The 12,832-nt window shown below is 46.6% G+C and overlaps 1 protein-coding gene across 3 annotated transcripts in view; it reads right to left on the minus strand.

The window, feature by feature from the left end:
* IGSF9 (immunoglobulin superfamily member 9) overlaps nucleotides 1–12,832 on the minus strand; it is a 148,227-nt gene that overhangs the window by 14,211 nt on the left and 121,184 nt on the right. For 2 of the 3 annotated variants that reach the window (XM_030187925.1, XM_030187924.1), the window contains exons 16-19: nucleotides 11,586–11,670; nucleotides 8,221–8,391; nucleotides 6,387–6,432; nucleotides 4,040–5,605 (exon numbers count right to left, since the gene is read on the minus strand). In XM_030187925.1, the coding sequence (XP_030043785.1) occupies nucleotides 4,040–5,605; nucleotides 6,387–6,432; nucleotides 8,221–8,391; nucleotides 11,586–11,670 (1,868 nt within the window). The remainder of the gene's footprint in view (nucleotides 1–4,039; nucleotides 5,606–6,386; nucleotides 6,433–8,220; nucleotides 8,392–11,585; nucleotides 11,671–12,832) is intronic. The other variant, XM_030187926.1, reaches the window with a different exon arrangement.

Below are 12,832 nucleotides of genomic sequence, written 5' to 3' on the forward strand. Positions count from 1 at the left end.
TAATTACCTCGCTAGTTACTCCCATCTCTAAATCATTTATAAATATATTAAAAAGCAGCGGTCCTAGCACAGACCCTGAGGAACCCCACTAACTACCCTTCTCCGTTGTGAATACTGCCCATTTAACCCCACTCTCTGTTTCCTATCCTTCAACCAGTTTTTAATCCACAATAGGACATTTCCTCCTATCCCATGACCCTCCAATTTCCTCTGTAGGCTTTCATGAGGTACCTTGTCAAACGCCTTTTGAAAATACAGATACACAATATCAACCGGCTCCCCTTTGTCCACATGTTTGTTTACTCCTTCAAAGAACTGAAGTAAATTGGTCAGGCAAGATTTCCCCACACTAAAGCCATGCTGACTTGGTCTCAGTAATCCATGTCATAGTAACATAGTAGATGATGGCAGAAAAAGACCTGCACGGTCCATCCAGTCTGCTCAACAAGATAACTCATATGTGCTAATTTTGTGTATACCCTACTTTGATTTGTACCTGCGTTCTTCAGGGCACAGACCGTATAAGTCTGCCCAGCACTATCCCCGCCTCCCAACCACCAGCCCCGGCACAGACCGTATAAGTCTGCCCAGCACTATCCCCGCCTCCCAACCAACAGCCCCGCCTTCCACCACCGGCTCTGGCATAGACAGTATAAGTCTGCCCAGCACTATCCCCGCCTCCCAACCACCAGCCCCGCCTTCCGATCTTGACTAAGCTCCTGAGGATCCATTCCTTCTGCACAGGATTCCTTTATGCTTATCCCACGCATGTTTGAATTCCGTTACCGTTTTCATTTCCACCACCTCCCGCGGGACAGCATTCCAAGCATCCACTACTCTCTCCGTGAAAAAATACTTCCTAACATTTTTCTTGAGTCTGCCCCTCTTCAATCTCATTTCATGTCCTCTCATTCTACCACCTTCCCATCTCCGGAAAAGGTTCGTTTGCGGATTAATACCTTTCAAATATTTGAACGTCTGTATCATATCACCCCTGCTTCTCCTTTCCTCCAGAGTATACATGTTTAGTTCAGAAAGTCTCTCCTCATACGTTTTGTAACGCAAATCCCATACCATTCTCATAGCTTTTCTTTGCACCGCTTCAATTCTTTTTACATCCTTAACAAGATACGGCCTCCAAAACTGAACACAATACTCCTTGGATGTGCTCTGTAATTTTGTTTTTAATAATAGCCTCTACCATTTTCCCTGGCACCGATGTCAGACTCACCGGTCTATAATTTCCTGGATCTCCCCTGGAACCTTTTTTAAAAATCGGCGTTACATTGGCCACCCTCCAATCTTCCGGTACTACGCTTGATTTTAAGGATAAATTGCATATCACTAACAGTAACTCCGCAAGCTCATTTTTCAGTTTTATCAGTACTCTAGGATTAATACCATCCGGTCCAGGAGATTTGCTACTCTTCGGTTTGCTGAACTGCCCCATTACGTCCTCCAGGTTTACCGTGAAGTCAGTAAGTTTCTCCGACTCGTCCGCTTGAAATACCATTTCCGACACCGGTATCCCACCCAAATCTTCCTCGGTGAAGACCGAAACAAAGAATTCATTGAATCTCTCCGCTACGTCTTTGTCTTCCTTGATCGCCCCTTTTACCCCTTGGTCATCCAGCAGCCCAACCGATTCTTTTGCCGGCTTCCTGCTTTTAATATACCGAAAGAAATTTTTACTATGTTTTTTTGCCTCTAATGCTATCTTTTTTTCGTAATCCCTCTTGGCCTTCTTTATCTGCGCCTTGCATTTGCTTTGACATTCCTTATGCTGCTTCTTGTTATTTTCAGACGGTTCCTTCACCTCACTTTTCAACCACGCCGGCTGTCTTTTGGACTTCCATCTTTCTTTTCTAATTTGCAAAATATGTTTGGCCTCCAGGACAGTATTTTTGAACAGCGTCCATGCCTGTTGTACAGTTTTTACCCTCTCAGTTGCCCCCCTAAGTTTTTTTTTTAACCGTTCTTCTCATTTTATCATAGTCTCCTTTTTTAAAGTTAAACGCTAACGTATTTGACTTCCTATGTATAGTTACTTCAAGGTTGATATCAATTATCAAGCGGTCCAAGTACTATAACGTCCCTCACCAGATCATGTGCTCCACTAAGGACCAAGTCTAGAATTTTTCCTTCTCTCGTCGGCTCCTGCACCAGCTGCTCCATAAAGCTGTCCGTGATTTCATCAAGGAATTGTACCTCTCTAGCGTGTCCCAATGTTACATTTACCCAGTCTATATTTGGATAATTGAAGTCACCCATTATTATCACATTGCCCATTTTGTTTGCGTCTCTGATTTCTTTTATCATTTCTGTGTCTACCTGCTCATCCCCCTGCTAGTCAAACTAATGGAAAGTATGGTAACCAAACAACTTACCGATTACTTAAACAAATTCACAATACTACATGAATCACAGTCAGGATTTCAATCCAACCACAGCACCGAAACAGTGCTAATCACTCTCCTAACCACATTCAAACAATTGCAAACGGAAATAATGTGCTTCTCCTACAATTTGACATGTCCAGTGCGTTCGACTTGGTCAGCCACCAAATACTATCGAACATCCTAGAATACTTTGGGATTGGAGGAAACGTACTTAGATGGTTTAATGGCTTCCTAACCGCAAGAACATATCAATTGACATCAAATTCAAAAACGTCATCACCATGGAAACCTGAATGCGGAGTACCATACGGATCACCGCTCTCACAAACCCTTTTTAACTTAATGATACCTTTAGCTAAATCGCTATCCAGCCAAGGACTTAACCCGTTCATCTATGCAGACGATGTCACGATCAAACACGATCTAACCGAAATCACAAATGAAATCAAACACAGCCTCCAAATAATGAATTCATGGGCAGATGCATTCCAACTAAAGCTAAATGCAGAAAAGACACAATGTCTCATTCTCTCCTCACAATATAACACGAACAAACCCACCACCATAAACACCCCAGACTACACCCTTCCTATTTCTGACAGTCTGAAAATTCTTGGAGTTACAATTGACCGAAATCTCACACTCGAAAACCATGCGAAAAATACAGCAAAGAAAATGTTCCACTCAATTTGGAAACTCAAAAGAATCAAACCTTTCTTCCCAAGGGAAATATTCCTCAGCCTGGTACAATCAATGGTGCTAAGCCACCTAGATTACTGTAACGCCATTTATGCCGGAAGGAAAGAACAAATCATTAAGAAACTTCAAACTGCCCAAAACACAGCAGCCAGACTCATATTTGGAAAAACGAAATACGAAAGTGCCAAACCCCTAAGAGAAAAACTACACTGGCTCCCACTAAAAGAAAAAATTGCGTTCAAAGTTTGCACCCTGATCCACAAAATCATTCACAGTGAAGCCCCAATCTATATGTCAGACCTCATAGACCTGCCAACTAGAAACACAAAAAGATCAGCAAGCACATTCCTGAATCTCCACTACCCCAGCTGTAAAGGACTTATAAATCCACATATGCATCCAGCTTCTCCTACATATGCACGCAACTATGGAACGCGCTACCGAAGGTTATAAAAACAATGCACGACCTAACAATCTTCCAAAAACTACTGAAAGCTGACCTATTCAAGAAGGCATACCATAACGATCCATCCTAAATACTAGACAACTAGACTTTACATGAAGTAGACAAAACCGAACTCTCTACACTTGACTGATAACCTTGTTGCTACTAATGAAAATTACGCAATACGCACTACCACTTTATTTCTCATGTCGGAAATGAATTTTCTATACTTGATTATCTAACTTATGTTATAATTTACTCTATCACTCAGAAACCTCTATGCAATAACATATTGTATTCAACTTTACCATGTATGCGCCTTAATGCAATACCATTTGTAATTCTCTACCCGGAAATGGCGATCGCCATTACGGCATAATTGTAAGTCACATTGAGCCTGCAAATTGGTGGGAAAATGTGGGATACAAATGCTACAAATAATAATAATGACTTTTTCACCCTCCTCCCCCACCCCCTGGGAGAAGCTTCAACTCACCGTTTACTGACAGTGACTACAGAGGGTTCCATTTTCTGCTGGCTCTCCTCAGCTCCAGAGCCCTGTGAACCTCCCCCGCTGTGCCAGCTAGCTGTCTCCCCCAAATGTGAACCAAAGTAGCCACCCCCTAAAGACTGGGCTAGGGAGGGCGGCCTGAGGAAGGACACACTTCCTCTGCCACTGCTCTGACTTGTCAGGCTGCTCCTGAAGACCTTCTCAGAAGGGGAACCATGTAGGAATGGGGCCCCCAGGGGCTTCTGCTTATCAAGTGCTTTCAGTTCTGTGAGTTCATGGAAAGGTCCATCCTGACTAGATGAGACTACTGTGAAGACTGACTCTGCTTTGATATCCCTGGGAAGCTCTGGATGTGGCTGGTCATTGGTCCACTGAGAATGCTTCACAACCCGGTGCTGACTAGGACACTCACTTGGAAAGTTAGTCCACCGTAGGCTATCAGGCAAAACTGACTTCACAGGCCACAAATTTGATTCTGGGGGTTGAAGGAAAGATTTGTTTGGCACCAGCTGCTCAGGGGCCTTCTGGTTGTTGCTAGTGTCCACATAATCAAGACATGATGTCCAACAGTGAGAACTGGGCCTCTCCTGCCCTTGGTTCTCTGTCAGTTTATCATCACCAATCAAAGTCTTGTCTTCCAGGTTTAGAAGTGTTTGGCTACCCTGGGCCTTCAGCTGTGAAGCATCCTCCTGCTGTAAAGGGTCCTTCTCAGGTGGCCAGTCCCCATCCACACTCATCTCTTTGAAGAAGGGGAGGCTGAGATATTGGAGAATGCCACTCTGAACAGAGGCGCTCAGTCGCTGCTGGCTGCCTTTGGTTTGAAACCCCAGCTCTTTCTGGCTTTGTAAGGACGGGGTGCTGGCCAAGCCACTCAAGGAAGTACAGCCCTTGGGTTCAGAGTTTTTGAGGGAAGATACTGTCCTGCTGAAGTTCTCCTCAATTGAGCTGGCCTCTCGCCTCCTCTCCTCGATCTTGCTGTAAGGCAAAGTCACTGGGCTAATGTCCACAATGCATAGAGGATTGGGCTCATCCACAGGGCTGCTACAGTTGCCAGCACTGTAGCCAAAGTACCTTCCTTGGCGATGCCCAGAGGCTTGGGCTTCTCTGCGGGCCTGGCCCGTTGCCTTCGGCCTCAGAGTCACCTCCCCCTGCCAGGTTCCTGATCCTCTCTCTGGGTGGATCTGAAGGTATGTCTCTTGCCCAACCTCAGAAGTATGGCTTAGGTCTAATGAGTCCTGGGGGTGGAACTCTGGGTAGAATTCTGTCTCTGTGGCATAAGGGAAGCCATCCATTAATCCTGAATTTAGACGGGCCTCTGGCTCCACCACAAAGCGCCCATCCGGCCCACGGCTGATCCGCTCCAGTGCCACCGACTCCCCTATGTGGCTTTCATACACGGTGTACCGGGAGGTGCTCTTGTTGCTGCTGGCGTGGTGCACACCTGTCTCAGCCTTCTCCCCCCAGAGCGGAGACTTCCGAAAGCTTTGGTATGGGGAAGAGCAAAGCTTTATCTTCATGAGACTGTCGGAGCTACCAGAGCCATCAGAATTTCTTAGGTAAGAGAAAGAAATAAGAAAAAAAAACGGCATTAAAGAGATTACTTTCTTTTCTAAAAAGGGAGGGAACAGTTATAAAGTATTTTCCAGTTGCAGTTGATAGTCTATGTAGTCACAGACAGGAATTCTGAAATTTGTCCATGCCTTTCTCAATGAGGACAAAATGCCTTTACTACATGGGGACAGAAAACTACCTGCTATACCTAAATATCTTGAGCTAATACTGAAAAAGACATGAGCCAAACCCCAAATCTCTTCACCCCAAACCCTCTTACTCCCTCGGGCTGAAGATGCCTCCCTTTGGGTGCTAAAAACACTTCAGCTTTCTCCTATTCCACTCCTGTGCCCACCTGGGACAAATACGTTTTCAGATTCCTGAGGCATGAAGCCAGGCAGGGCAGAGATTATCCATAATGGCATCTATTCTCGCTACTTTAAACATCTAATTAGTTTTAGGTTCTCCCTTAAACAAAGCACGGGAACATCAAATGTCTGTAATAACGTTTTCCTATGTAACAGGCCCCAGACTGCTATCATTTAACCCCAGAAGACCATCCCAGGTCCCCTCCTTGAGTTAGGCATGAACCCAAAATAGAAAAATCTCCAAAAACTATGGACTCCTCTGTAAGCTGACGGCTGGTCACTGAACACAGTAAATGATGCATTAAAACAGACAGAAATAAGAGGAAAAAAAAGAGGCTGAGGAAGAAAGATGAGAAAACAGAAAAACAGATCACTGACACAGGAGGTGAGGTCATGACAATGGAGACACTTACTGTGACGGTGACGGCTTCTTGTTGGGGGGGAAGGCGATGGGTTGATCTAGAAGGTCATGAGAACACAAAAGGGGGAAATCACATGCAAGGCAACTTAAAAAAAATTTATAAAAACCAGCGGGAGCTGAATTTACCCTCGCTGTGGCCTGTCCTGGCCTTCTTATTCCAGTCTTTCCCAGGTAGAGGGAAGCGGATGTGAAATACACACATTCGTAAAATAGAACTGCCTGAGACATGCAAAATTTGGGTAGAGTCTAAGGCCTAGATGATCAAAAGCAAACACAAGAGCTAGAGACCATTAGCGCTGGACTATCGCCTGCGTTTGCTTGCACCCCACGATCAGAGCCAGCAAGTGCATGTAACAACATGCTTGCTAGCTCTGAACGCTAATAGCATGCAAATGCATGCTAAACAGGGACATTTGTATTCCTCCCCAATGCTCAGCGGGCAGTGCACCAAACAAGGACGCTGCTACTGCTGTAAGCCCTATTCCAGCTCAGAGCTGGCATTAGGGTTTACAAAGCATTGGGGAGGAATGGGGAGCTCTGTCCAGCATGCATCTGCATGCTAACAGAGGCCCCCATCCCACCTGTAAGACCCAACCCCCCAAGGGACCCCTGACTCTCCCCCGAGACCCAACCCCCACCCACCCCCAATAGAAGAGAGGACCTCCAGCCCCCACCTGGTGGTCTAGCAGCCTGACCCCCCCTCCATACCTTTAGATGACAGAGGAGGGAGTAACAGTCCCTCCTCCTTCCAGCGCCTCCTCCAAAATGGCAGCACTCCATCCTGCCCAGTGCATCCTGGATCTGCTGTGAAGGGCTTCCCTACCGTATAAAGAATATGGTAGGGATGCACTGGGCAGGGCGCTGCCTTTTGGGAGACGGCACTGGAAGGAGAAGGAAATGCTATTCTCTCCTCCATCATTGAAGGTATGGAGGGGTTCGGGGGAGGGGTCTCTAGATCACCAGGGGAGGGCTTGAGGTCCAGCCCTCTATTTTATCGGAGAGTTAAGGTGGGGGGTTGAGTTCTTCTGGTGGGGGATGGGGGGGGGAATCACATCACATCAGGCTCTTCCTTGGGGGAGGGGATTCTGTAGGTCCACTGGACCTCCAGCCCCTTGGAATGATTGGAAAGTCCACGCTTTGACAGCCTGGACCTATCAAGCAACTTCTGTGGGAGGATTGTGCCTTGGATGCATGCCCAGGAACAATCCTCCCACAGAAGTATTCTTATGATCAGAGCTAATAGCGCGCATGAATTTGCGTACTATTAGATTTGATCATAGGGACGTTATTGCCCCGCGCTGTTGCAGAACTAAGTTTTGAGTGCTTCTAGAACAGAGCGGGGCTTTTGATCATCTGCACCTAAGTGAGGCATCCAGGTCCTCAACACTCCCTCTAATACAGTGGGGCTCTCAACCCAGTCAGGTTTTCAGGATAACTGCAATGAATATGCAAGAGAAAGATTTGCATACAATGAAGGTAGTGCATTTCATGCATATTCATTTTGGATATCCTGAAAACCAGACTGGCTGGGTGTGTCCCAAGGACTGGGTTAAGAACCCCTGCTCCAATGTCTCTCACTCTGTTGTTTGCCCAAAATGAGTGGGAAAATAATTTTTCAGGATTCACTTTAAATATAGTCACCAGCTGCTATGACATGGCATGGATTTTTCTAGCATGCAGCCCCTCTCTTCTCTTCCTGCGTTATGAGACATGAAATCCCATTAGCTGAACAGACAGGGTGGTTGAAGACAACTGTGGGATATTACGGAATTTCTAGTGTCATCATGATCCCTGATCTGGAAGGATGGAGGGAGTTTCTTGGCTACCTTGTTGGCGTTTTTGGTTCCGGATTGCCCGCCGATGGTTCATGAAGCAGGCTGCTGCTGTGCTGGCAATCACCGCAATGGCAAGGAAGCAGATACCACCAATGAGGCCTGCTAGCACTGGCTGTGGGAGTGCCTCAGGGAGCTGGGTCCGGGATGGGTACACCTCCATACCTGGGGTGGGGGGAGGGGGAGAGGGGAAAAGTTAATGCAACAGTGGATGACAAAGCAACTTTCAGGGCAGGAGAATAGATTTGGGAGTAAATACTATACACCCCTCACCCCTGCCTCTAGGCGAGATATAAACCCCCCATTCTCTCCATCACCCTCTTATACACAGGGCAAAATGTTAAAAGCTGAGTGCAGCACTAGAGAATGACACAGGGACGGGTACCCCCGGTAACAGGGACAGAGTCCGCAGGGACGAGATAGGGACAGAGCCTGAGGGGATAGGGACAGGGCCCGTGAGGACAGGGACAAACTTTGTCCCCATGTCATTTTCTACTCTGAAGCCTGTTAATGACTGGACTGTTATTTATGTTTGAGTGATGCAGATGACGATATTTTGATTTTTTTGGAAAAATGAGCAAACATGCTGGTCACAACTAGCAAACTTTGCATGGGGGATCCTGTACATTCCTGCTATCAGCACATCTTCTATTGCAGGAAGGACTGTGGAAGACAGGAGAGCTAGACTGAATCCTGAGATTAATGACTTATTCATCCACAGATTAAAAAATCATAACAGTGCTTCATAGATTATATTTCTCCCCAGCTAGGGCATGCAGAACAGGTTGTATTTTGTACCCCTAGGACATTTTAACAGAGTGGATTAGGATTCCTTGGGGTAGTAGAAGTCAGCTATTGTTGGGGCTGGAAGGGTAGAGTGTGGTGGTGGGGGGTTATTATTGTTTTCTACTTGTGATTTATAAACAACAGTTGCACAGCGTATTGTTCCTTTTTATACTTTAATAAAAAGATTTAAATATAAAATCATGTGTTTGAGGCTTCTGCAGATGACAACAGAGCCCACGGGGATGGGGTGGGGACGAGGACAGAGCATGTGGGACAGAGACAGGGCCTGCAGGGACAGGATGTAGACAGGGCCTGCGGGGATGGAGACAGAACCCATGGGAACGGGAACAAACTTTGTCCTCGTGCCATTCTCTATGCAGCACTTCGGCAAACAGCAAAGGGGCCAACAGGATGAATGAAGCATCTAAACCACAGATAAGAACATCAAAGATGGGACTACAAACAGGTGGCCTTCGGGTTTGGAGATGGTAGCTTTGGTCTACCTGCTGGTTAAATGGCAGTACCTCTCTTATCTCTTCCTATTAGATAGGTCTTGCTGTACAGGTCTAGGATCCTGATAAGTCAAAGTACCTGACTAGTTGAAGACTTCACCGTGATCCATCCTACATGTGAGAAAATGTTTTTGCTCTGATTTGCCAATGGTCATGGGCATTCATCTACAGTACCATCAGTTTCTTGGCTTTTTGATCACTTTCGGAAGTAGCTTGAATCTTTATAGCTTACATGCCAGTGGCGTAGCCAAGGGTGGGCTGGGCCCACCCACTTTGTGTTCAGGCCCACCTAGTAGCAGCATACCTATGATGTGGCTGGCAGGGATCCCCAAGCCCCACCAGCCGAAAACTCCCAACAAGTGTCCCTCCTGCACACCTTGTAAATAGCAGATCTTCGCCTGCAGTGAGCAGTGACATACAATACTGCTCGCACCGGCCCCACAGCCTTCCTTCTCATGTATTTCTGCCCAGGCGGAAACAGGAAGTTGCATCAGAGGGAAGGGTGTGGGGCCAACATGAGCAGTGTGTATTAGTTGTTGCTCGCTGCTGGTGAAAATCTGTTTTTTAAAAGGTATACGGGAGAGGGGGGGATGTTTGAGAGACCATATGGCATGCAGGTGAGAGGAGAGACCAAATCACCTGTGGGACGGGGCGAGGTTCTTCTGCCCACACATCTTGGGCCCAGGCCCACCCAAAATTGGGTGTCTGGCTACACCCCCGTTACATGCTATGCCTGTTTCATTCACGTCTGCCTAAAGTTGAGCATTTTTTTGGACAGTCACTAGCCTAGAAACCAGCGGTACTTCTTTTAAAGACTTTTAATATGCCACAATCTGTTTGCTTTTGCACATCAAGTAATATCTTACTGCATCTTTTTTTTCTCCGCTACCTTTTTCAAATGCCAGTGTTTTTCTCCTTCCCTCCTTTCTTCAAAACATTGTTGTGTGTGGTTTTTCTATTGCTCTGTTTTTATCTTGATTGCCTTTTTTTGCTCTTTGTTTTAGAGAGCCATATATTGGTCTCTTCTTTTTCATAGTGCAAAGATTGACACAGTTCTTACCAAGTTTACTGTAGCTACTAATTAAGGGGGATGTTTGGTACAATATATTATTCATCTTTTGGTACACTTTTGTCATGATATATTTATTGTTTTAAGCGTATTTTGTTGCTGTATGAGATTTTATTTTTTTATTGATACACATTTGTTATGTTTCCTTTTGTTTGTAGACTCCTGATGCACGCCTTACAGCCGAAACATGACTTGTGTTGAGTCTATGTTACCCAATAATAAAGTTTTTGCACCAGACCATTTGTTTTGGGACTTTTTTGTTACATAGTAACATAGTAGATGACGGCAGAAAAAGACCTGCATGGTCCATCCAGTCTGCCCAACAAGATAACTCATATTTGCTGCTTTTTGTGTATACCTTACCTTGATTTGTACCTGTGCTCTTCAGGGCACAGACTGTATAAGTCTGCCCCGCACTATCCCCACCTCCCAACCACCAGCCCCACCTCCCAACCACCGGCTCTGGCACAGGCACAGACCGTATAAGTCTGCCCAGCACTATCCTCACCTCCCCACCACCAGCCCTGCCTCCCAACCACCGGCTCTGGCACAGACCGTATAAGTCTGCCCAGCCCTATCCCCGCCTCCCAACCACCAACCCCGCCTTTGCTGTTGTTGTTTTCTATATGTGAGAAAGCCATGACTGATTCCTCTCACCAGGATCCCAAAAAGGAGATGAGCTGGGACCCCTCCCCTCGGCCAAACACATATCTACCCCTCTACCTCTCCCAATATGATCCATCTCAGTCAATCTGGACCTAAGAAACATTTTATGCAAGAGACAATTGAAAATGCATTTTTCTTTTGCTGTACACAAAACCTTTGCTCTTCGACATTTCATTAAGAAGGCAAGCAGCACAACAGAAGTAACTGAACTGTTTAAGACTGACAGACAGGATACAAATTAGACAGACTGTGCTGTGTTAGAAGTGCCCTTCCCACAACCCCACTGAGGTCCGGGCAGGTAGACAGACTGCAAGTTCCATCCTCACCGGTTGTGGAGATGTTCACGGAGTTGCTGGGATCGCTGATATGATCGCTGGAGAAGGCTACTAGGCGAAACTCATAGGAGGAATCCTGCAGACCGGAAAGAGGGGAGAAAGAGGAGAAGAAAAGTGGGGGTGGGGAGAGTAGAGGGAAGGCAAAGGGTAGGAAAGGGAGGGAAAGGGCAGTGTCATTGTGCAGAAAGAGTCTTGTGAATGGTTTTAGTTCCCCACTGTAGAGCACTCCAAACTGTTCCAGCTGTAACTGGGAATGCTATTAGGCATTAAGAATCTCTCAGCTACCCTGTTTTCTCTTTTTCCTATTCTCTGCTCCAAAGATAGCACACCTAGCCCCACCCCTACCAAATCCCCTTTTAAAAGGGTCAGTTAGGTAATAAGCCCTCTAATAGCATGTTGTATAAGTGACTGGGCAAAGTCCCCACATCATGGTGCAATGTGTGGAGTGGAGGAGGGCCTAATGGTTACAGCAGTGGGCAGACAAACAGGAAAATCCAATTCATACATCCTAAATGAATGAACTTAACCAGTCTATATATACACTAGCCATTGAGCCCGTTAAAAAGGGCTAGTATGGGGTTTTGGCAAGGCCCCCTCTCCCCCCCCCCCCCCCCCCCGGAGTCGCCGCCACCACCCCTGCACCCGGCCCGGGCCCTCTCTTCGGTATTGAACTTACATCGGCAAAACGTAGGCAGCACGCAGATCAGCTGAGCTCCCGTCGGCCTTCCTTCTCTGCCTGTGTCCCGCCCTCGTGTGACGTAACGGTGAGGGCGGGACACAGGCAGGGAAGAAAGGGCGACGGGAGCTCAGCTGTTCTGCGTGCTGCGTTTCGCCAATGTAAGTTCAATACTGAAGAGAGTGCTCGGGCCGGGTGGGGGGGGGCGGCGACCTCGGGGGGGGGGGGGAGCAGTAGCGATGTTGGCAGCTTCGCGCAGTTTCCTTCTCTGTCCCGCCCCCATCATCACGTATTGACGCGGGGGCGGGACAGAGAGGGAAGTCTCTACTGCGCATTTGCAAGTGAGTACGGTCACTCGCCATTTATATGTTTGATTGTACAGAACGGAGAAAAGAGTTCAGAGATCAGAGAGCATGTCATTAAACTTTTTCACCGCTGTCTTATCTATGATCATAAGAGCTCCATAGGTACTTATTATTACTGCATTTTTTCCATAAAAATAAATACAAAAATTCATCTTTGTGTACTAACTAATCCCCTTGCTCACATGGTCCAGTATTAC

This window comes from Microcaecilia unicolor, chromosome 14, assembly GCF_901765095.1.
Source record: "Microcaecilia unicolor chromosome 14, aMicUni1.1, whole genome shotgun sequence".
NCBI classification, from domain to species: domain Eukaryota; kingdom Metazoa; phylum Chordata; class Amphibia; order Gymnophiona; family Siphonopidae; genus Microcaecilia; species Microcaecilia unicolor.